Raw genomic sequence first — 22,968 nt, forward strand, 5'->3', positions numbered from 1 at the left:
TTCACAGGCAACAAAGGCAGCATGCAGCGCGAATACATATGACAATCAGAAGCTTTCCTGTACTTACACGCTATGCGGACAGACGCCTTCCTGCTTTTTGAAGTCCCCAAGTGGCTCCAAGCGACACACTGACACCAATAATCCTCGGGCCCATGAAAGTCCTCCACCTGCTGCCGGGTCACGTTGATGTACACCTCCCGGATCGTCAGCCCTGCAGGGGGGAGATGTAGAACGGAGAGCTCAGCATCACATAAAAGCTGGATCCAGGCGCCCTCTCATTAATTAAACATTTGCATTTGTTATCAAGGCCCAGCTTTAATTACTTGGACTCTGATACACCTTGTCTAATTAAATTGCAACCGCTGAGTAGGTCAAAATGCAAAGCTCAAAGTGGCATATAGCAATGGAAGGCTTTCATCAAGATATATTTTTTTTAAATAATTGTCACCTTTTTCTAAATCTTTGGCTGCTCCAGGTAAAGACAGGGCTCGTGTTTACTGGGCGCTTTTAAGATTTGTGGAAATCCCTGATCAATGTATAAACAATCTCAGATGTTTTGTGAGCACATTAGTTAAATATTGAATAGCTCCCCCCAGTGGGGCATTACATCATTTTATAAATATTTTGATGATGAACAGTGCTTTTCCGAGAGTTTTTGCTGATTTCGGCAAAAATGACTAAGTACACCATATTATACCTGCTCATTCCATGTGCCTGTGCGCATGCGCACACATACACACAACAGCAAATCAACAAAGTATTTATGTAATATTTATGTGTTTGTTCATTTAATAAACTTGTTTTGGATAATATATGCCATACAAACAAATTGATTACTATACAATACTCAACTTTAAAATATTACTCTCTCCGATTAATCAGTAAAAAAAGTTGACAACTTACCTGCCATGCAAATGCAATTATAAAAATATATCCACACTTAAAACTTCACATAAACATAGCGGTGACATTTGCCTGTCAACCTTCACAACTTAATTTCACTAAAACAGATTGCATACATAAAATTAGCTGTTTTCTTCTTTAAAATTCATCAATCCTTATCCAAACAATATGGACTATTTATGCTGCCTTGAAAATGAATAATATTTGTTTTTCCTTCAAAAATGTAGTGCAAAGAAATGAGGTGTTACTATTTCTTGTTGCACTTCAAAAAGGCGACACAAGTTTAAGTTGTGTAATGGGCTCGTCCCTCTTGGTGCAGGTCCCTGTAATATAATTTGATTAGGTGTCAATAGTAGACAACTGCTTATCGCAGTTGGTGAGTTATCTTCGGCATGTCACTCTTAAGTCTTGCTAAATATTAACAAATATATTGAGGGCCAGTGGAATTTTGCATTAAGAGAGGGCCAAATTATGTGACAGAGCTGACTAAATTCCACAATAACAAAAGGTAAATTATGTGGCATAATGCGCCATATTTTGTGATAGAATGACTTAATTAGTTTGTCATTGTCACACGTTCTTGGCATACATTTCACCTCATTGGTATCAGTTTAAAACACAACAGAAAAGTGGCAAGTCAACATTTGCAAAGGGCCTTCCACTGCGCAGCAACACGTGTTGTGGTTTTTATAGTAACATTTGATCTTTTTCAGTTAGGACCAATTTTGTTTTTGATAAAATCGGCAGATTGTGCAGCAGATAATGGATCATGTGGCAACTGGTTGAATGCATTACAACAAATGCCTTTACCATGCATGCCTTTACAAAAAAAATTTAAGTATATGACAGCCAAGCTAAACCCCTAATATACATATATATAAAGGTTACAGGGACATTATAGTTAGGCTCAGATTTCACTCGTAGAAAACCATAGAAATTCAGCAGTTATAGTTACCTGACCTAACTGTAACGTGTGCCCCCATAATGCACTGCTCATGACCTCACAGGTTCTTTCACTCATAAAACTGGCATAACTGATGACATCACTGATAATATCTCAAATGACATCACGGATAACATCTTTCAGTGATTGTGAGTGCTTCTAAGTGTTAAAAATTTAAACTAAGGTATCACAGAAACTCTGTATTTTTGTGTGTGAATGAGGGTGTGTGGCTATATGGGTGAACAAGTGGGTGTGTGAGTATCTGTATGGGTGAGTGAGTGGGTGTGTAAGTAGTGTATGGATGAGTGAGTGGGTATGTGAGAGACTGTATAGATGAGCGAGTGGTTGAGGTTTTGTATGGGTGAGTGAGTGGCTCCGTCAGTGGCTGTATTAGTGAGTGAGTGTGTGTGTGTAGGAAAGTGCCCTTTTTTGCATGTTTACCCCCCACTTTTTGCCTGACGCATGATGCACTTTTGACTTGGTGTTCCCTGGGTCCCTGCCAATCAGGTTCACAGGGCCTGTGTTGTTTCCCAAGGCTATACCTCTGTACACACAATTGGCACATCTCTGGCCACAGGTAAACCCTTTATAAAAGGTACCATGGATGGCAATGTGACCAGGGAAGGCCTCTAAAGGCTGCAGCACCTATTGTGCCACCCTCAGAGGCCCTGCACCTTAATACCCACACACTGCCATTGCAGGCTGTGTGTTTTGGTGCAGTGAAAAGTGAAGAGTAGACATGGCACATATCCCTGTTTGCCGTGCCTGCAACCCACTGCCTGGGTAAATCAACCCTCTAGCAGGGTGCACTATCCCCATGTGAGGGTACAGTGGCATGAGCCCTTCAACCCTGCAGTGTCCAAGTCCATTCTTAGACACTGTAAGTGTAGTAAAGCCATAAAGAGTATATGGCCTTGGAGTTGGTCATTACAAACTCCTCAGCCCCAAAATGGCTTTACTAAAACCTGGGAAGTTTGGTAGCAAACTTCTCAGCACATTAAACCCACACTGATGACGCCTGTGTGGATTTTAATACAGAGGGTATCTTAGAGAAGCCCACTGAAAAGCGACCAGCCCTGGTGTTGTTCCTGAATGGCTGCCCACTATTTGCCACCACCAGACAGGTTTCTGGACTCCTGGGTAGAGAGCCTCCGCTCTCTGGGTCAATAAACAAAGTCCATCCTGGGCAGAGGTGTCGTGCCTCCTCCCCCAGGATGGGTTGGGTCCAAGAATGGGGAAGCTTCAAAGGCCTGCCACCTTTGTATGCTGTCCCTGCCTTTTACTGTCCCCAGCAACTGGCTCCCACTGGTTTGACCCCCACTTTGAGCAGGAGAATCAGCGGGAAAACCGAGCTAGGAGGAGAGGTGTGCCCATCTTTGACAACTTCACCCATCAGGTAGGGGAGGTGGGGTGAAACACACATTTCAGTCCTCTCCATCTTAGAGTTGAGGGGACCCAACCAATCAGGAAGAGGCTTATGCCCCCTACCACAGGAAATTGGCATAATAGGGGGTGTACTCCCCCCAAGGAAGGCACCCATTGGTCACGACCTGCACACCACTGTGACCCCCCCCCCCTAAATGTGGTATTTAGGGGCAACCCTGAACCTTGCCTCCTTAGATTCAAGGAATGAAAAAAGAAGGACTTAAGAGCCGTGCAGGCCCAGGAAGAAGAGGACACCTACTGCTTTAGCCCCAGCCCTACTGGCCTATCCCGACTCCAACCTGCCTACAGTGAAGAAATCAGTGTGTCCAGCAGCCGCCCGGAGGACATGCCTTGCACTCACCTTACAGACTATGTCTCCCATGACCACCGGATTTGCTCAACAAAAACTCCAAGAGCAGAACCCGGGCCCAGGTGGTTCTGTACTACTCTGCACCCAACGCGCACGGCCTGAGTTCGAATGGCCCAACACCATGAGGAGATCTTCCCAGTGATCCTGATCTGGGATCTGATGATCCACGACCTCCCTCAAGCTTCAAGACGACACCTACAGCCTCAACCTACAGGGCCCCCCAGCCGCGACCGGAGCTGGTAAGAAGGCCCAACGCTAAAAGACACCAGTGCACTTGACGCCCCACGGCCTTTGGTGGCCCAATAGATAGTGTCCAGGCATCCCCAAGTGCCCAACATACCTCTCCAGCCCGTGGTCACCTTCAGGAAATCTCCCTGCCCAAGCCTGAGGTCTCTTTGCCAAACTGGAGGTCTCTTTTGGAATCCGCAGTGTCACAGACATCTCCTTGGCACACTGACCACAGGCCGCCCCTGTAACGCTGGTGATGCAGCTCCTGTGCTGATTGTTGGACCCTGCAGTGCTGACCTTAACCCAAGGAGCTTTGCTCCTACAACCAAGTGGCCTGATTATAAGCTCTCCCTGACTGAAGGCCCCTGTAGCCTCATTGGCTAACGTTGGGCCCCTGCACTGTGCACCCGGACCGCCCCATTGCCTCTGGTGGTGCAATTTGAGTGCCTACCTAGACCTTGGGGAACCTTGGTCCTAACCCCCCAAACTCCCACTCGCAAGTCGTTTACTAACCTGAGAAACTGCTAACATTTTTTTCACATAGGAACCAATGTTGTGATTTTTTGTTCCTGAAAATGTTCTGTTGAGCTGAACTTTGTATGAAGAGAAAAAGTAATTAAACTGCAAAGCCCAGAAAGTCTTACTTACCTTGCATTGTGAGATCCCCAGTGTGGTATTTAGGAATACCACCCCGGGAAGTCAATGTTATCCATATATAATCTAATAGTTTTCCAAAAGTAATGACTGTGTAATTTAAACTGTTTTTGAAAGCCAATACAAACCTGTTTTGATTACATATTCACCCACAACTGCACTTCCTAGTAAAATCTTTCATTTGAGAAAATACTTTCTTACCTGTGCCAATTCCTGCTTGGTTCTAGAAATAAAAGATGAATATACCTTTTTTAAACTTACCTAATTGGTCTGGATTCAGCCTCTGAGTGTGTGTTATCAGTCTTGTGTGAGTGAATACAATACATGCTAAACACACCCTCTGGATAAGCCTAACTGTTTGCCCACACTACCACAAAAAGTCAGTACTTACCTAATTTAACATTGTATATGCCCCTGGGGTCTCCCTGGACTCTGTGCACACTATACCTTACTTTGGTGTGGTATATTCAGAGCCAGCTTCCTACAGTGTGTAAGAGGCTATAAATGGTGAATGAGATGGTGCATGCGTGGCTGTACGGGTGAGTGAGCAACTGTATGAATGTCAATATGGGTAAGTGTGAGGGTACATGAGTGGCTGTATGGGTGAGTGAATGGATGTGTGAGTGCCTGTTTGGGTGAGTAAGTGAGTGTGAAAGAGGCTCTATAGGATACTATATGGTGGTCTCATTGACTGTTTAGGTGACTGAGTAGATATGTTAGTATATGTAAGTGAGTGGGTGTACGAGTATCTGCATGAAAGAGTGACTGGTTGTGTGAGTGCTATATGAGTGAGTGAGTGGGTGTGTGAGTGAGTGACTATTCATGAGTGAGTGGATCATGAATATTTGTATGGGTTTGCAAATGGGTATGTGGAGTGATGTGTGGGTGTGTGAGTGGGTGCATGAGATGTTGCATGGGAGTATGAGTAGGTGTGTGAGTGGTTCCCCAGATGATGTCATTTGAGATGTCATTGGTGATGTCACTGGCCATATCATGAGTGATGTAATATGTGAGGTCACAAGCAGTGCATTGCGGGGATGTAAGTTATTGTTAGCTCAGGTAACTATAACTGCTGAATTTCCATGGTTTTGTATGAGTGAAATCTGAGCCTAAATATAATGTCCCTGTGACCTATGTTTTTTTCAGTGAACTTAAAAGTTTTTTTTATTTCTGTGAATTTCTATGGTTCTTATTTCCTAAGTGTAACTTATAACCTTTGAGAGTGAGTGTGTGAGTGAGTCCATGAGTGTCTCAGTGGGGTGTGAATGTCTCACTGGGAATGTGAGTGGGTGCCTGAGTATCTGAGTGGGTCTGTGAGTGGGTGTGTGAGTGTCTGAGTGGGTGCGTAAGTGTCTGAGTTGTCCTGTAGGTGGATACATGAGTGCCTGAGTACGCTCTGCTCATTTTCTGTATTTTTTCTGCATACTTATGACCTTATTTTGCCTCTTTCAGATCGTTGCTGACCTTTATTTTTCCTCTTTCTGCTCATTTCTTACTTCTATTTTTCCTCTTTCTGCTCAATTCTGATCTCTATTTGACTCTTTCTATGCATTACAGACCTTTATTCTGCCTCTTTCTGCTAATTTCTGACCTTTATTTTGCCTTCCTGTTAGTTTTTGATCTCTATTTTGCCTCTTTCTGCCTGTTGCTAACCATTATTTTGCCTCTTTCTGCTAATTTCTGCCCTCTATTTTGCCTTTTTTTCTCATATCTGACCTTTATTTTGTCTCTTTCTGCTTGTTTCTAATCTCTATTTTGCCTCTTTATGCTTGTTGCTGACTTTTAGTTGGACTTTCTATTTCAGACCTTAATTTTGACTCTCTGCTTGTTTCTGATCTCTATTTTGCCTCTTTCTGCACGTTTCTGACCTATATTTTGCCTCTTTATGGTCGTTTCCAACCTTTATCGTACCTCTGTCTGGCCATTTCTGACCTTTACATTGCTTCTTTCTGCTCGTTTTTTATCTCTATTTAGCCTCTTTCTGCTAATTTCGGATCTCTATTTTGCCGCTTTCTGCGCGTTTCTGACCTTTATTTTGCCTTTTTATGATCATTTCTGACCTTAATTCTACCTTTCTCTGCTTGCTTCTGACATTTACATTGCTTCTTTCTGCTCGTTTCTGATCTCTGTTTTGACTCTTTCTGCTCGTTTCTGATCTCTGTTTTGACTATTTCTGCTCGTTTCTGACCTTTATTTTACCTCTTTCTTCTAGTTTCAGACCTTAATTCTACCTCTCTCTGCTCGTTTCTGATCTCTGTTTTGACTATTTCTGCTCGTTTCTGATCTCTGTTTTGACTATTTCTGCTCGTTTCTGACCTTTATTTTACCTCTTTCTTCTAGTTTCAGACCTTAATTCTACCTCTCTCTGCTCATTTCTGACATTTATTTAGCTTCTTTCTGCTCGTTTCTGATCTCTATTTTGCCTCTTTCTGCTCATTTCTGACCTTATTTTGCCTTTTTCTGCTAGTTTTTTACCTTTATTCTGCCTCTTTCTGCTTGTTTCTGACCTTTAGCTTACCTCTTTCTTCTCTTTTACTCGGGCCCGTGGAGGGAGTCTCAAGGCCCCCGTGGTCCCAGCCGACTCCCTCCCTCCTGTGGGAGTTGGCATTGCTGCTGCACAGAGGGAGCTGCTGAAAAGGCAGCTTCCTCCATGCTGGAGCAGTTATTTCATCCCTTTCCCTGCCCGCTTGTAAGCGGGGACAGAAAGAGATGAAACCTGTGTTTCCAGCAGGCAGGAGCACTTTGACAGCTCCTACCTGCTGGAACCGGAGTGTTTGCTTTAGCTTGGCGGGAGCTCTTACAGCTCTTGCCATGCTAAAGCAAACAGCTATGTCCAAGGGGTGGGCACGCCAGGACATAGCAGGAGCCAGACCTGAGGAATAGCAGTCCCCTGGGCCATATGGCTCCAGGAGGGGGGCCATGCACCCCATGATCCCAATACTTTGATCTGCAAGGGCCAGGCTTAGGAGGTGGTGGTCACCAGGCCGTATATGGCCCAGGAGAGGGTTTGCACGACCCCCTCCATGTGTACATTTTGTTTATTTAACCCCAGAGAGGTGGTGGTCCCCCGGGATTCTAAAAGCCCTAGGAATGGGGTCCATGCAAGCCCTCTCTTTAAAAAAAAAAAAACCAGGGAGCTGGTGGTCCCCAGGTCAGGTGGGTCTGCACAGCCCCCCTGATATGCTTATATAGCCCCGGGGAAATGGTGATCCCCAGGGCATAAAAATGCCCTTGGAGGGGGGGCCACGTGCACCCCTCTCCTTTTATATTTACTAAGCGGGATGCCTGGGCTTTATTTTTTTTCGAACCACAGGATACCGTGTTTTTCTATTTTGTTTGTCTATTTTTTAAATTATTGCCATGGATTCATGGCTCTGTCACATTTATGTGGCAATTTTTTGTTTAAAGTTTTTTTATGCTGTGGCGGAGTCCCTCTGGGACCCCAAGAATAATCTTTGGGGGTCAGGGTATTTCTACACTGCCCCATTTTCTTTTTTTGAAACTTTTTTGTGGAACTCGGCTGAAGTTCAGTTCCAAGATGGCTGCCAACACATCCTGGTTAAAGTATTGGCAGCTGATTGGATTTAAGCATGAGGACTGTCGAAACCTCGGAGGATGCGCATCCTTATATATGTAAATTGGGATTTTAATATCTCAAAAACTACTGAACAGATTTACACCAATTGATAAAAACGTTGCTTTCTGAAACAACAACAACCTTTCTGTTAAATTTGGTGCTAATCGGTTCAGCAGTTCGGGCTGTGGTTGTGTCTAAAACAAATTGTGTGACCCCCCCTTTCTCAGCCTCACTTGACAGATACCACCAAAACCTTCAAGACAGAAGCTGAAGTGAGAGTTGTACTAATTTTCAAAACTTTCACCTAATACCCTTACCCACTCCAAACCGTAAAAATACCCTTACCACTACTAGCCCTACCCACCCCTAAACCCTAAAAATACCTTTACCCCCAAAACCCTTACCCACCCCAAATCCCTAAAAACACCCTTACCACCCAATACGCGTACCTACCCTAAAATCCCAAAACACCTTACAACCCAATAGCCTTACCCACCCTATAATCCTAAGAAGACCCTTACCACCCAATACCCTTACCCAACCCAAATCCCTAAAATCACCTTTACCACTTTACTACTCAATTCGCTTACCCATATATATATATATATATATATATATATATATATATATATATATATATATATATATATATATATATATATATATATATATATATATACTCTGAACTGTGAATCTATCAAACATTCCAGTGGTGCCACCAACTTTAATAAACAAACAAGTACATGCAGCAACTCCACCAAACCCTTGCAGTAACTCCTCCAAGCCCTTACAGAACCTTCACTGTTCCCCTGCAGTAAACCCACCATAATCTTGCAACAACTGCACCAAACAATTCCGGTGACTCCACCAACCCCTTGGAACAACTCAACAACCTCTCCCAGCACCACCACTAGCTAACCTTTTTCATCAACTGCATCCGCCTATTGCAGTGCCTCCAGCCATACTCTGTGGTTCCACATATTTATTTCATTGCCACATAACAAGCCTTGCAGTTCTCTCAGTCTACACTGGCAACTCGTTCATCCAGTTATTACTGAGATTACATTCAACTTTTCACAGTCCTACCAAATTGCAATGCTGGATCTGGCCTTTAATCGCGGTAGCACTCACTACCAAGGGCTCTAAGGCTGTCGGAGAACACATTTTGAGGAATTTGTTTGCGTTTGGAGCAGGTTCATGGATTGGAGGCAGTGCATGATTTCGGAGGTAGTGAATGGATGTGACAGAGGTGCATTAGCTCAGAGGCAGTGCAAACACAAGGAGAACATTGTAATTTTGAAGATGAGACTTTTGGATAAAATGCATTAATTTGATAAAGAACATGCTTAGAAGTAGGACGGCACTCATTGTGCCACAAACATTAAATTGTAATTGAGTTAACAGAATGATCACCAACTATACAATTTCCTTCACTCAAGTAAATCTATTTCCCAGTCCTGAGGCCCCTTCAAACTTGTTCATGGCAGTCAATCTGGTGCACATTGCTCTGGATGTGTTCTTCTAATCCAAATGCCACTTCTCGATTAGTATTCTCTTAACTAAAGTGAGCCAGCAAATGTCCCATGTCCTACCTTCTCTTCCACAATACGACTGAGATTATAGGCATCAGTAATTCCAGGGTGGGGTATTTACAATTTAACTGAGAATAGCATGTGCCAATCTGTGTTTCGGCCAAAATTCTGGCACATTTTCTCAATCATTTTCCAGAGTTTGAATTGGGCTGTTCTTCTGCGTTGATCCAGTAAAGTGTCCACATGAAAAATTGCAGATGTTTGATGTTCCCAAGGATCTTGCATCTCCGATGGGATTCATAGCACATGTTACTGACTCCATCGGGAATACTGGCCCACTATTATCAAACCCCTAGTGTGATCCATGTAAGTCAACTGGTATCCACAAACAATAATTACTTTACCAATGACTTTCAGACTGCAGTGACAATGGAAACATTACTTGAATTAAAACTATGACATTGAAGATTGTTGCTTTACTGAGCATTTGTGCCACATAGTATTCTCTTGCAAATAACGAATGTTAATAATAATAAGAATTTTTATTTGTATAGCTTGGACACATCAGACCCCTAAGGGTTTCAAGGAGCTTGGGGCCGTTGGGGAGATTAAGTGAGCTATTGTCCAGAGTCACGTGATGCTGAGCTGAGCTTCCACTGGGGATCGAACTGTGAACCCCGCAGTCCGGAGTCAGCTACTCTAGCTGCTGTGCCACACCTGTTCCATTACCAAGTACTTTTAGGATAGAATTAATCTGAAACCATGAACAAAATGATAATATTTCTTTCAGTGGCATTGATATTATTTTCACTGTATTCTCAAGTAAATACAGTGACACCAATGGCTGGCAATACAACCCCCACAAAAAAGTGCTCTACTCAGAAATCATTGTATATTTTTTCCTTTATACCATTTGTTATTTTATAAAACTACGTCCCTTGCCCAGGTATAAAAGGGTTATTTGGGTATACCCCTGTTGATTTTGACCTGTCAAGACTGAAGCAATTGCTAGAAATCTGTCAACAGCTGCTCACTAGAGATGCTCAATATAGGTTGTCATGTTACGAGTCAAAACATTACATGATTTTTTCACGGGAAGTTTTGTGGACATCCATGTACACTGCACAGACATGAAGTAAGTGCTCCATGGAAACCTGCACTGTGCTGCTATGAGAATGAGGAGCAGCACAAATATTATAATTAGCATAACAAAATAAAAGAAGGTTGAAGAAAATGTGTTTGTAGAACACCAGTGAAATATGATTGAAATAAATTATAAACCAAAAATATAAGCTAAAAAACAAACAAAATTGTAAAATCATAAAAATTGAAAGTTCTAGGAATGTACTTAACCAAGAGTGCCACCGTCTGTTTCAAAATCGCTTATATATCCCAACATGTCATATGGTGTCATGATCTGGTGAATGTTTTCAGCTGTACTCGACACTGGGACACGTCTGAATAGACACATTTGCAGCTTTACTATCTTTCCTATTGGATGTGTTTCAGACTGAATATTAAAAGTCCTTCAAAGCTCCTGCAGTATCACAAAAGCTAATACAGCCAATATTTCACAGCAGTAAACAGAATGAGACAAGCACTCCTCCAAGATTGGGTCACATACCTTATCTGTATAATAAACATGAAAGCAGATCTTTTTACACACACAGGCAGGTCATTTATTGCTACTTAAAAGCCTGCACTGACAGCAAACTACAGTGAGCTGAGCCAATTGCTTCCGGGTACACTTAACTAGAAAGGAGTAATGAAATTCACAATTTTGTGGGCTCTCTCTCTTAGTATTTCCAGGGCTGTTTCATGCACTAGCTTAAAGGTATCTTGCACACAGAAAGAATTCAATGCACAGCAAGAGGATGGTGCAACACACACATTGAAAACGACCAAAAGAAGGCAAAGCAAAGTTATTGAAATTAATTAGGAGGACGCAAATTCAGAGAGCCGGATGTGGAATTTTTGATGTGCCAAGCATGGATATTAGCCCCAGAAAAAGGGTTTATCCCATTCTGAGCCGAGGGGTCCATCAAAAACAGAACCTCTTCTGAGATTATTTCGAATATAAATGAATATTATGCCATGCTAATGGTAATAGTTTCATGCTAAACCAATTTTAGGGGCCCAGCAACGAAATTTAGTCACAGGTTTGCCTGTTTTCAAGGTTTTGCTCTCTTTTTGTGTCTGGCTTTATTGGTTTCCCCGGGGGTGATGTGTGGAACAAAGTTTTTTTGGCGTATGGTGCATCAACATGATTTTTTTGCCTTTATGTGTGCTGTGGGACTTGGCCCTTTTTGGCTATAGTTTCTTAAACTTTTTGCTTTCCCCCTAGACCTTTTTTCTGACATGGTGTTGCCAACTTAGATGCTTTGGGCACTTTGCCACTGCTGATCAGTGTCAAAGTGCAAGTGCTCCCTGTAGATAGTGTAATGGTAATTGGTTGTCCATGATTGGTATGTTTGCCTTACTAGTAACGTCCCTAGTAAAGTGCACTATGTGTGCCAGGGCTTGCAATGCAAATGCTACTGGGGGTCTGCAGCACTAATTGTGACACCCACACAAGTAGCCTTACAGAGGGAACACAGGCCTGCCACTGCAGTGCCTGCGCGCAGTTTGTTAAACTGCCATGTTGTTCTGACAAGAGCACCTACTTGCCAGACCTCACCCTTCTCTTTCTGTGACCATCAGGCACTCCTATGGTAGGCCCAAGGTACCCCCCTGGGCAGGGTGCAATGTATGTGAAAGGTAAGACATGTACTAAGGTGTGTACCATGTTCTAGCAGTGAAATACTCTCCATTTTGTTTTTCACTGTTGAAAGGCCATCTTGCCCATAGGACAGAATTGGAAAGGCTGTGTAATATGTTTCCAGGCTATCTCCCCAAAGGCTTAAGATGGAGAGGTGAAGTTTAGTATGCCTGAACTCACAATTCAATAACACATCTTTTTGTGAAGGTGGTTTTTGCATTGTGTGTTTAGAAACCACTCTTTTAGAAGTGACTGGGTTTTTGTTTTTTAACATTTCTGTGTGTCTCTGCCAGGCTGTGGATTGACTGTCTGGATTTGAATGTGCTAGGCTCTGGGGAATGTCTTGACCCAGGGAAGGAGGTGAGACAGCAACAGGCTGACCTGTATCTTGAGTGTAGGGGGAGGAGTAGCCCCTGGAGGTGAAGAGGCCTGGGCTGCAGCCATAAAGCAATGGCTCCATCCCCTGCTGAGTGAATGAGTATCCAGACCTCCACTATCAAAGGACTAAGGTGTTACTGGCAGGGTGACATCCAGAACTGATTTAGGCAGGGGTCGATACCCCCCTGAACACAAAGACTTCAAAGACATTTAGCAGTATAACTATGAGAGCTGAAACCCCTGGACTTTGGAATGGAATTGAATTGTTCAAAACTGAAAAAGACTGAAACGACTTTTTGGTCAAGAGGAACTTCTGCTAAGGAAGAAACAGCTGAAGAGACTGAAGGAAAGGACTGACCCTTGCTGTGTGTTCTGGGGCTGGCGTGCAGTTTGCTGCTTTAACCAAGGAAGAGGCTAAAGGGACTTTGCTGTGTGCTGTGTCCCCCTGCTTGAAAGGACGTTGCTGTGCTGTGTCCTGCAGTAACTTAACCCCAAGGGCCCTAAGAGAGCTGGCTCCCTCAGGAACACAAAAGTTTCCAAAAGTGTCTCAACGACGCTGGGTGTGTGTGCTTTTTGCAGCCTGAGACCTTCGTAAGAAGTGCCCTGTGATTGTGTGTACAGGCATTCCAAGCGAGTCTCAGCGACGCTGTGTGCGTGAGCTTTTTGCAGCCTGAGCTCTTCGTGAGGGTTGTCCTGTGATCGTGTGCAGCCGGTGTCGGAGTGAGTCTCAGCGACGCTGTGTGCATGTGCTTCGTGCAGCCTGAGACCTTAGTGAGGATTGTCCTGTGACCGTGTGCATTCAGAATCCAAGTGAGTCTCAGCGACGCTGTGTGCGTGTGCTTCGTGCAGCCTGAAACCTTTGTGAGGATTGTCCTGTGATCGTGTGCACCCGGAGTTCAAGTGAGTCTCAGCGACGCTGTGTGTGTGTGCTTTGTGCAGCATGAGACCTTTGTGTGGATTGTCCTGTGATCGTGTGCACCCGGAGTTCAAGTGAGTCTCAGCGACGCTGTGTGTGTGTGCTTCGTGCAGCATGAGACCTTTGTGAGGATTGTCCTGTGATTGTGTGCACCCGGAGTCCGAGTGAGTCTCAGCAGCGCAGTGTGCGTGTGCTTCCTGCAGCCTGAGACCTTCGTGAGGATTGTCATGTGACCGTGCACACCAGAAGCTCAAGAGTGTCTCAGCGACGCTGTGTGCATGTGCTTTTTGCAGCCTGAGACCCTCAGAAGATTTGCCCTGTGATCGTGGGCACCGGAAGTTCAAGAGTGTCTCAGCGATGCTGTGTGCATGTGCTTTTTGCAGCCTGAGACCCTTGGAAGATTTTCCCTGTGATCGTGGGCACCGGAAGTTCAAGAGTGTGTGTGCATGTGCTTTTTACAGCCTGAGACCCTCGGAAGATTGCCCTGTGATCGTGTGCGCCAGGAGTCCAAGTGAGTCTCAGCGACTCTGTGTGCATTTGCCCTGTTGCAGCCTGAGATCTTCGTTATCGTCATCGGCCCGGAGTCAACCAAGTCGCATCGGAGGCCCAAGTCGCGAGAGGTGGAGAGGAGAGCAAGGTCGCACCCCCAGGTAACATGTGTCAGCACCTGGGGCGGGGTGCGGGGTCGGAGAGAGATGCTCTCGGCCTCTCCCCTTCTGGTAGTGCGAGCCTCCATTCCAGCTTGTATCGCTGACCATACATGCCAAGGTGTGGCAGTACCGGGGCCCGAGTGTGGAGCTGTAATTGGGTTCACATCAGATCTGTGTTGGGGGTCTTTGTCGACGAAAGCTGACCGCGAGTCATTACGAGTGGTAGAGAGACCATCTAAAGCACCGTGATCGGTGCCGGTGTGCCTTGCGCATTGCATTACGAACTACCTGATTGTTACATTGCGCATTGCATTGTGTTTGCATAACGAACTGCCTGATTGTTGCATCACGCACCGCATTAGTTTGCATCACAAACTGCCTGATTGTTGCATTACGCATTTACATTAGTTTGCATTACGAACTGCCTGATTATTGCATTACACATCGCATTAGTCTTGCATAACGAACAACCTGATTGTTGCATTACGCATTGCATTATTTTAGGTATTACGATCTGCTGGATTGTTGCGTAATGAACTGCATTATTGTTACATTGCAAAGTGCCTGATTCTTGCATTACGAACTGCATAGCATTGCATTAGGATTGCATTGGAGCATCTAGAATTGCTCATTAATACCGTCAGAACCTACAAGGGCTTGCTGGCCTAATAACCAGCAAGGTGAATTATTACAAGTACGCATATGTTGGATCTTTATCGTGTGGTCTCATCGTATATCTTTTTATATAAACTTATACTTGTTTTTATATGAAACCCGTGTGGACTCCATTTGTGGTGTCATCATTGGGTCACTGGGAGCATGGTTGCAAATACTTTACACATTTACCTTGAAGATAAGCCTGGCTGCTCGTGCCAAGCTACCGAAGGGGTGAGCGGGGGCTATCTGAGAAGGCGTGCTTCCTTTTCCTGATGTGGAAGCGAGGGTTCCTACTTGGCCTAAGGTACCTACCTCAGCCAACCAGGGATCCCGGTTCTAACATGTGTGCTTTACCATAGGCTATTTTTGGTCACCACCATGTTGTCATTGCTGGATCGCTAGACCCCTATGGAAGGTGCACCTTCCTGCACAAAAACAATCCTGAGAGGCTTTTTCCTTTTTCTATGTGTGCTGCATTCTTGAAAGAGGAAACAAACCAAGAGAAATAAAGATATTTATACTTGTTACACATCCCCTGGAGAGGCATATATTTTTGGCACATCCCCAGATTTACACGGTCTTGTAAATCTGGGAATCCATCAAAAACCATGGGAGATGCATGAGAACACCTACACAACACCCATGGAATGACTTCCTAGGCAAGGATAATGCAACACAGCGAGTTGTGTTGCGTTACTCCATTTTTTTAAACCACTCAGGGCCATGCAAAGTGGCTTTGCGTGGCTTCAAAAATATGACTTACGATTTGGGTTGCTCTTGCAACACATTGCATGGTGCAAGAGTGATGCAAACCAGGTAATAAATATGGCCCTTAGTTGTGGGTCAATAAATCCCTAAAAAGAAAGTTGGTTGGAACTTCATGTTTTAAAGGAAGAGCAAGCACAGACAAATGTTGGCCTTGACCTCTTCAGGATACCCCACTGCAATTGAGTTTCTTTTGGCATCCCTAAAATAGTGTAATAGAGGCAGCAAGAGCCACAGAATAAAGCAGCGTGTTTGGTATTAAGCCTCCAGTGAAGAGTCTACACGTACAAGGCCAGTGGAGGCTTTTAAAGTAGGGATCATGTTTAATGCTCCTTGTGTCACCCACTGGACAATCTGGGTTAGAGGCCTTTGAAATGAGAAGTGTGTTTTGTGTGACATCTTTCAATCCAAAATCAAAGGCTGCAAAAAACACCAACTGAAGAAAGTGCTCGGATGTTCTTCAGGGCTCTTCATCACTTACTTCAGAAGACTGGGTATCCCACACAGCAGAGAAACCCTTTCATTTCACTAATTATATGCTAACCCAACACTATTGAGGTAAATGACAGGCCCAGTAGAATACCAAGCCTTTGTGTTAACTTCTCTTGCAACAAAGAAAGTTCACTGAAGCAGCCAATAGCATCAAACATTGTTAAATATCAGCACACAAGGAATGAGGGCTACTTCAAGTGAGAAAGGTCACGATTACTCATGTCAAGGGGATCAGTGAATGGTTATTGAGCCGTTTTGTCAAAAGAATAAAAAACAATTATACAAATAAGTGACAAAGCTTAAAGGCATACTGCACAGAGATCTCAGACGTCGTGGTGCATGTTCCTTGGACTAGAAGGGGTAGAATGCAATTTAGGTGGCATTTTACGTGAGGGAATGTGATTATTTGCTGCATAGAGCCAGTGGCGGCCGACCCAATGAAGAGATGGTGGGCGGGTGAAGGGGGTGTGGGGGAGCGTGGGAAGGGGGATAATATATATTTTTTAAACACCTGAAGCTGCCTGCCGCATTGCTCCTTTTGCCTTGATGTTCTGCTGCTTCCTGGTCCCAGCAGACACTGGGACAGCAGCAGAGTCTCCCTGTGCAATCCCCACGCTGTTCTCATGCTATGAGAGCAGCGCAGGGATTGGCATGAGCGGTCTGGTTTGACACTCCGCACCGGACAGGGAGTCTGTGCTGTTTCTCCATCCCAGCTGTTCAATGCAGTCAAGTTGGAGAAACCTAAGTGCACACACCAGACCACCTCCCCCCTCCCATGGCCCCGCCCCTGCCTCTCCCTATGCACACTGGCTCAGCCAGCAGGTGAAAAAAACCAGATGATAGAATATCATTTATTTTTCATCCGCTGGCTCTGAGCCAGTGGGGAGATGCCCCTTCACCTTTGCGGAGGAGTGCCCCAGGATGAGACTAAGGGAATCGCATGGCAGGCATGGTGACTTTCTAGTGCATATAATGGAGAATATGTTTGCGTTTGATGAATGCTTGAACACTAGTTGACACTCCACACTACTTACAAGAAACGAAATGTGCTCTAGTTGAAGAATAAAGACATCGTGTGTACCTGACAATGAACAAAAGGACAAAGCCCAGAAAAAGAAGAAAGATCCACAGAATGTCAAGGAGATAACTTCTAGTGTCACTGAATAAAAACAAGCGTTTACAATACCAATCATTTTGCTTTTGTGTATTGAAAAGATGTTCACAAGCTCTATATAGAAGTGGGGGGCACATGTTTAGCAGTTGCTCATTTCCTACACACAGGGAATCAGAGAGAGAGAGAGAGAGAGAGGGAGAGAGAGAGAAAGAGAGAGAAAGAGAGAGAAAGAGAGAACTGCTTCCATATTTCTTGTATCTATTCCTTGAGCTAGTGAAGACTGCACTTCTGAGATTTAAAGAAATCTGCTACTATTGGGCGACTCAAGGATATAGGAGAGACAATGGGTGAAATGGAGTCAAAGGAGGGGCTCACAGGGAGCAAGGAGGATGCATGATGGAGGAGTGGGAATGCTGGGCGCAGAGTAAATATGATGCAAGTGGGTGCATCCAGTTCAGGTGGGACAAAAGGGTGCATTGGGGAGCAAATGATGCAAGGGGAGAATTAGAGGATCAGTGGGTGAAGTACCCCATGCTCACTCAAAGGCATAGCACTGACAGCAGAATCTCTTGTTTCCCCACAAACAGACAAGTACTGCACACGCACAAACGGATGGACCTATTGACCGCAAGCTTCACAGCACACAGAAAATGATCCAGATGGTCATCAGACGTGTAAGCTTCTCTTACACAGGTGACAGGTATGACATAGGCAGCAGCAGTGTAAGCTTTCCTCACATACAAAGATTATTAGGTACTGCTCGTGTGTCAGCTATGAAAGCTACTACTATGCACACATTTACAGACAGAAAAGGCCAGAGATCCAAAGGTGGGCCAGATCATTTATGAGGACTTCAGCCAGTCATCGCTTTAAAACCAGCAATATATTAAATCGAATGACTTGTTCTGTACATCAAGCACTGTAAGGTGTAGAGAAAAACTTAATGACAAGTATTTTTTGTTTAAATGCTAGTTGCTGCTGAACACAGCACATGGTATATGGATACTGAACAGCCATGAGTGCAAGCTTCACATACGACACGAGCATCACAGCATGGCAAGCAGCAGTGCACAAACATTTAACTGGGACAAAGGCTTCAGTTTATGCTTTTCAGAGTGTAGTGACTACGATTCCAACATGGCTGAAGCCAGGGGAAAGTCCCAAACTGTACACAGTTCCTGTTATATGACTGTTGGAAATACCCACTCCCACTCCGCAGGGTGGTGGTGGACTTCCCGAACACACTGTGGTAGCTTGGCTCGAGTGGTCAGGAAACAGGCACCGTGCTAAGCATACATTATACCCATACAATAACCATGCGTGCATCCGTTCCAAAAACGACTCTACACCGTAAAAATTATGAAAATAGCTTTCTTTATCTTTTTCTCTTAGTTGCTGATTGGAAAAATAAATAAGACAATCACAATGTACAAAGCTTCTTAAATAGTGCAGGTCAAATAAATACTGGCTTACTGATTCAATACATAGGGGAGATCATAAATACTAAGGACATAAATACAAGTGCAGTTAATACAGGCAATTAAATATTCTGAGGCAATAAATACTGTAACCAATAAATATTGTGCATCAACAAGTCCTGTGGACCAATAAATATAGTGAAGCAATAAATAGGTTAAACACAATAAATACAGGGCCCCCAATAAATCATTACAAGCATACAGTGACACTTATATAACCAGATCACAGTTGGGATTACTATGGGCTAATTTGGCCCAGACACAGCTTGTGGGGATGTGGAAGGCTTGAGGGGGTCTACTCCCTGACTTAAGCAAGGCTGAGGCCTAAACTGAGGTAGATCAAGGGGGGAAATACCAGTGCCCTGGCTCTCTCTCTCCACACAACCTCTCTAGGTTAGTCCCAGCTCACCCCTGGCACAGTCAGGTTGGTTCCAGCACCTCCCTAGCCCCTTAGAGCAGTCTCTCAGGTCTCCACAGGGCCTTAGGCGCCCTCTACTCCACTTACTGCCCTTTTTCTGATGTTCCGACGCCGCTGGAGTCGTGTCGACGCCGTGAGGCGGTTCCGGTTCGATATCGGCGGCCTCGGCACAATGTCAGTTCTTGATGACGCCGGTAGGCGGTTCCGGTTCGATGTCGGCGGCCTCGGTTCGATCTCGACCTCCGATTCGAAGGCGTCGGGCAGTCTTTACTCGATGTCGACCTCGGGCGGCTCCGGTCCGATTGCGCTCTCGGCTTCGATGACGTCGGCCGGCCTGGCCTCGATGTCGACTTCCGGCGACTCCGGAGTGCGATCCTCACTCCCGACCTCCGGCACGATTCTCTCAGGTTCCGGCGACTCCGGAGTGCGATCCTCACTCCCGACCTCCGGTACACTTCACCTCGGTCTCCGACGACTCCGGAGGGCGGACTTCACCCCTCCGATGACGCCGCTCACTCGACCTCAGGTGACTCCCTCCTCGACCTCTGGTACTCCTCACGACCTCTGACGGCGCCCTCTCACGACCTCTGGCGGCTCCAGGTACGACGTCTGCTTTTCCAATCAGCGCCGCTTCTCCACCTCGGGCTCCAGGTCTCAGGCTACTCGACGTCGGACTCCAGGGAAACCAGTATCCAGGTCAGGATCTTGCTGTTCTTTGGTTCTAAGGCCTGTTCCTGCTGTCCAGGTCCTTAGGATGGTTTTTCTGGCTTCTTCCCACACAGGGCTCCAGGCTGGGATCCGTCAGTAGGGACTAGTATCAAGGGTGGGTTTATGGACCCCACTCCAGGCACAAGTTTCCACCCCTGCTGCTTCACTCCTTCCTCCTTCCAGTTTTTACTGCTCACTCTTCACCAGTCAGGTGCCAACTGCCAGCTCCAACTGCCAACACTCTGTCTTAACCTCCCAACATTCTAAACCGCCTCCAACTGTCACAGAGTTCTGGAATGTTCTGGAAGGTGCTGGTAGGTTCCAGTGGATGCTGGTGATGTCACGGGTGGCCACCATTTTGTGCTCCAGGCCCTCAGACAGAAGTTTCAGGGGTAGCTAAAATGGCTCCCTGAATCTGCAGCAACACTAAAAAGTCTGGTGGTTCCCAAAAAGGAAAAATTCAAACAGGGTTTGAGGCAAAAGTGGGACAAAATAAATAATGATGAGGAGGGACCACCCAAAGGGCTGACAGGTCTAACACGCGTCCCCCCCAGCTGAAAGTGGGGAGAGCTACCCAACCCCTTGGGAGTTCTCATCACTAAGGCGGAAATACCTTGAGAGACCGTCTGCATTGGCGTGGTCCACTCCAGGCCGATGTTCCACCTGAAAGTCCATCCCCTGTAGGGAAATAGACCATCTCAACAACTTGGGATTCTCCCCCTTCATTTGCATCAGCCAACGAAGGGGTCTGTGGTCGGTCTGAACCAGGAAGTGCGAGCCAAACAGGTATGGCCGCAACTTCTTCAGAGCCCATACCACTGCAAAGGCTTCACGCTCTATTGCACTCCACTTCTGTTCCCTGGGAAGTAGTCTCCTGGATAGGAAGACCACGGGTTGATCCAGACCCTCTTCGTTGAGTTGCGATAACACTGCCCCAATGCCATGTTCTGATGCATCTGTCTGGACAATGAACTCCTTGGAAAAGTCTGGGGCCCTTAAGACCGGGGCCTCGCACATGGCTTTCTTCAATCTCTCAAAGGCTTGCTGACAAGCCTCCGTCCAGACTACCCGTCGAGGTTGTTTCTTGGACGTGAGCTCCGTGAGGGGGGCTACGATGGTACCGTACCCCTTCACGAAGCGGCGGTAGTATCCCGTGAGGCCCAAAAATGCTCGACCTCAGTCTGTGTCTTGGGGGGTTTCCAGGCCATGATGGCCTCGATCTTCGCCTGGAGGGGTTGCACCGCTCCCCTACCCACCAAGTGTCCAAGGTACACTACCGACCCCTGCCCGATCTGGCACTTGCTGGCCTTGATCGTCAATCCAGCTTGTCTCAGGGCCTGGAGAACGGCTTGCAGGTGATGCAAGTGATCCTCCCAGCTGTTACTGAAGACGGCTATGTCATCCAGATAAGCAGCAGAGAAACTCTCCATTCCGGTGAGGATCTGGTTTACCAGGCGCTGAAACGTGGCAGGTGCGTTCTTGAGCCCAAAGGGCATCACACAGAACTGGTAGTGGCCATTGGGCGTGGAGAAGGCTGACCTTTCCCTTGCTCCATCAGTCAAAGAGATCTGCCAGTACCCAGAAGTAAGGTCAAAGGTACTTAGATATTGGGCAGCTCCCAGCCGGTCAATTAATTCATCCGCCCTAGGGATCGGATGAGCATCAGTTTTGGTCACTGAATTCAGTCCCCGATAGTCCACACAGAACCTCAGTTCTGGTTGGGCACCCGGTGGTGCAGCTTTCGGTACTAACACCACCGGACTAGACCAGGGGCTGCTAGAAGGTTCAATCACTCCTAGCTCCAGCATCTTAGTGACTTCACTATGAATGCTGGCCTTCACCTTGTCTGACATCCGGTAGATCTTGGACTTCACAGGTGGGCTGTCTCCTGTGTCCACGTCATGGACGCACAGGTGAGTCCTACCCGGGACAAGGGAGAACAACGAAGAGTACTGCCCCAAGACCTGGCGACAGTCCTCCTGCTGTTCAGGAGTTAGAAATGGGGAGAGAATCACTCCCTCCACCGACCCATCCTTTTCTTGAGACGCAAACAGATCAGGGAGAGGCTCGCTTTCCACGTCCTCTCCTCCGTCAGTCACCATCATCAAGATGACTTCGGGCCTCTCGTGGTGGGGTTTGAGGCGGTTGGCATGCAGCACCCGCAGGGGCTGACGAGGGGTCTTCAGGTCCACCAAGTAGGTAGCCTTACCCTTCTTCTCCAACACCTCAAAGGGTCCTGACCAGCGATCCTGGAGGGCACTAAGCTCTCCTGGTTCGATCACCCACACCTTCTGGCCAGGCTCCAACTCCACCGGGTGAGCGTTGTGGTCATACCACGCTTTCATCACTGCTTGGCTGGCTTCCAAGTTGTCAGAAGCTTGCTTCCACAACTTAGCCATTTGGCTCCGGAAGGCCAGCATGTAGCTCACCACATCCTGGGGAAGCTTTCTGGGAGTTCTTTCCCATCCGTCTCTCACCAGGTTGAGAGGTCCACGTACAGGGTGCCCATACAGAAGCTCGAAGGGGCTGAAGCCCACTCCCTTCTGTGGCACTTCCCTGTAAGAAAAGAGTAAACAGGGTAGGAGGACGTCCCATTTCCTCCGCAGGCTTTCAGGCAGACTTCTGATCATGCCTTTCAAGGTTTTGTTAAACCTCTCCACCAGACCATTGGTCTGGGGGTGGTAAGGAGTGGTGAACCGGTATGTCACTCCACACTCCTTCCACATTGCCCGCATGTACGCTGACATGAAGTTGGTCCCCCTGTCGGACACAACTTCCTTGGGAAAACCCACTCGGGTAAAGATTCCCATCAGGGCCCTAGCCACAACAGGTGCTGTTATGGTCCTCAGAGGTATTGCCTCTGGGTACCGTGTGGCATGATCCACCAGAACCAGGATAAACCTGTGACCAGCTGTAGTCGGCGGATCTAACGGACCCACAATGTCGATGCCCACCCTTTCAAAGGGGGTGCTAACGACAGGAAGTGGTTCCAGGGGAGCTTT

The 22,968-nt window shown here is 46.1% G+C and overlaps 1 protein-coding gene across 1 annotated transcript in view; it reads right to left on the reverse strand.

The window, feature by feature from the left end:
* Positions 1-22,968, reverse strand: part of UNC5D (unc-5 netrin receptor D) — a 1,316,579-nt gene that overhangs the window by 701,597 nt on the left and 592,014 nt on the right. The window contains exon 3 of the mRNA XM_085634460.1: positions 68-211. Coding sequence (XP_085490586.1) covers positions 68-211 — 144 coding nt within the window. The remainder of the gene's footprint in view (positions 1-67; positions 212-22,968) is intronic.

The sequence above is a fragment of the Triturus cristatus genome, chromosome 11 (genome assembly GCF_964204655.1).
Source record: "Triturus cristatus chromosome 11, aTriCri1.1, whole genome shotgun sequence".
NCBI classification, from domain to species: Eukaryota; Metazoa; Chordata; class Amphibia; order Caudata; family Salamandridae; genus Triturus; species Triturus cristatus.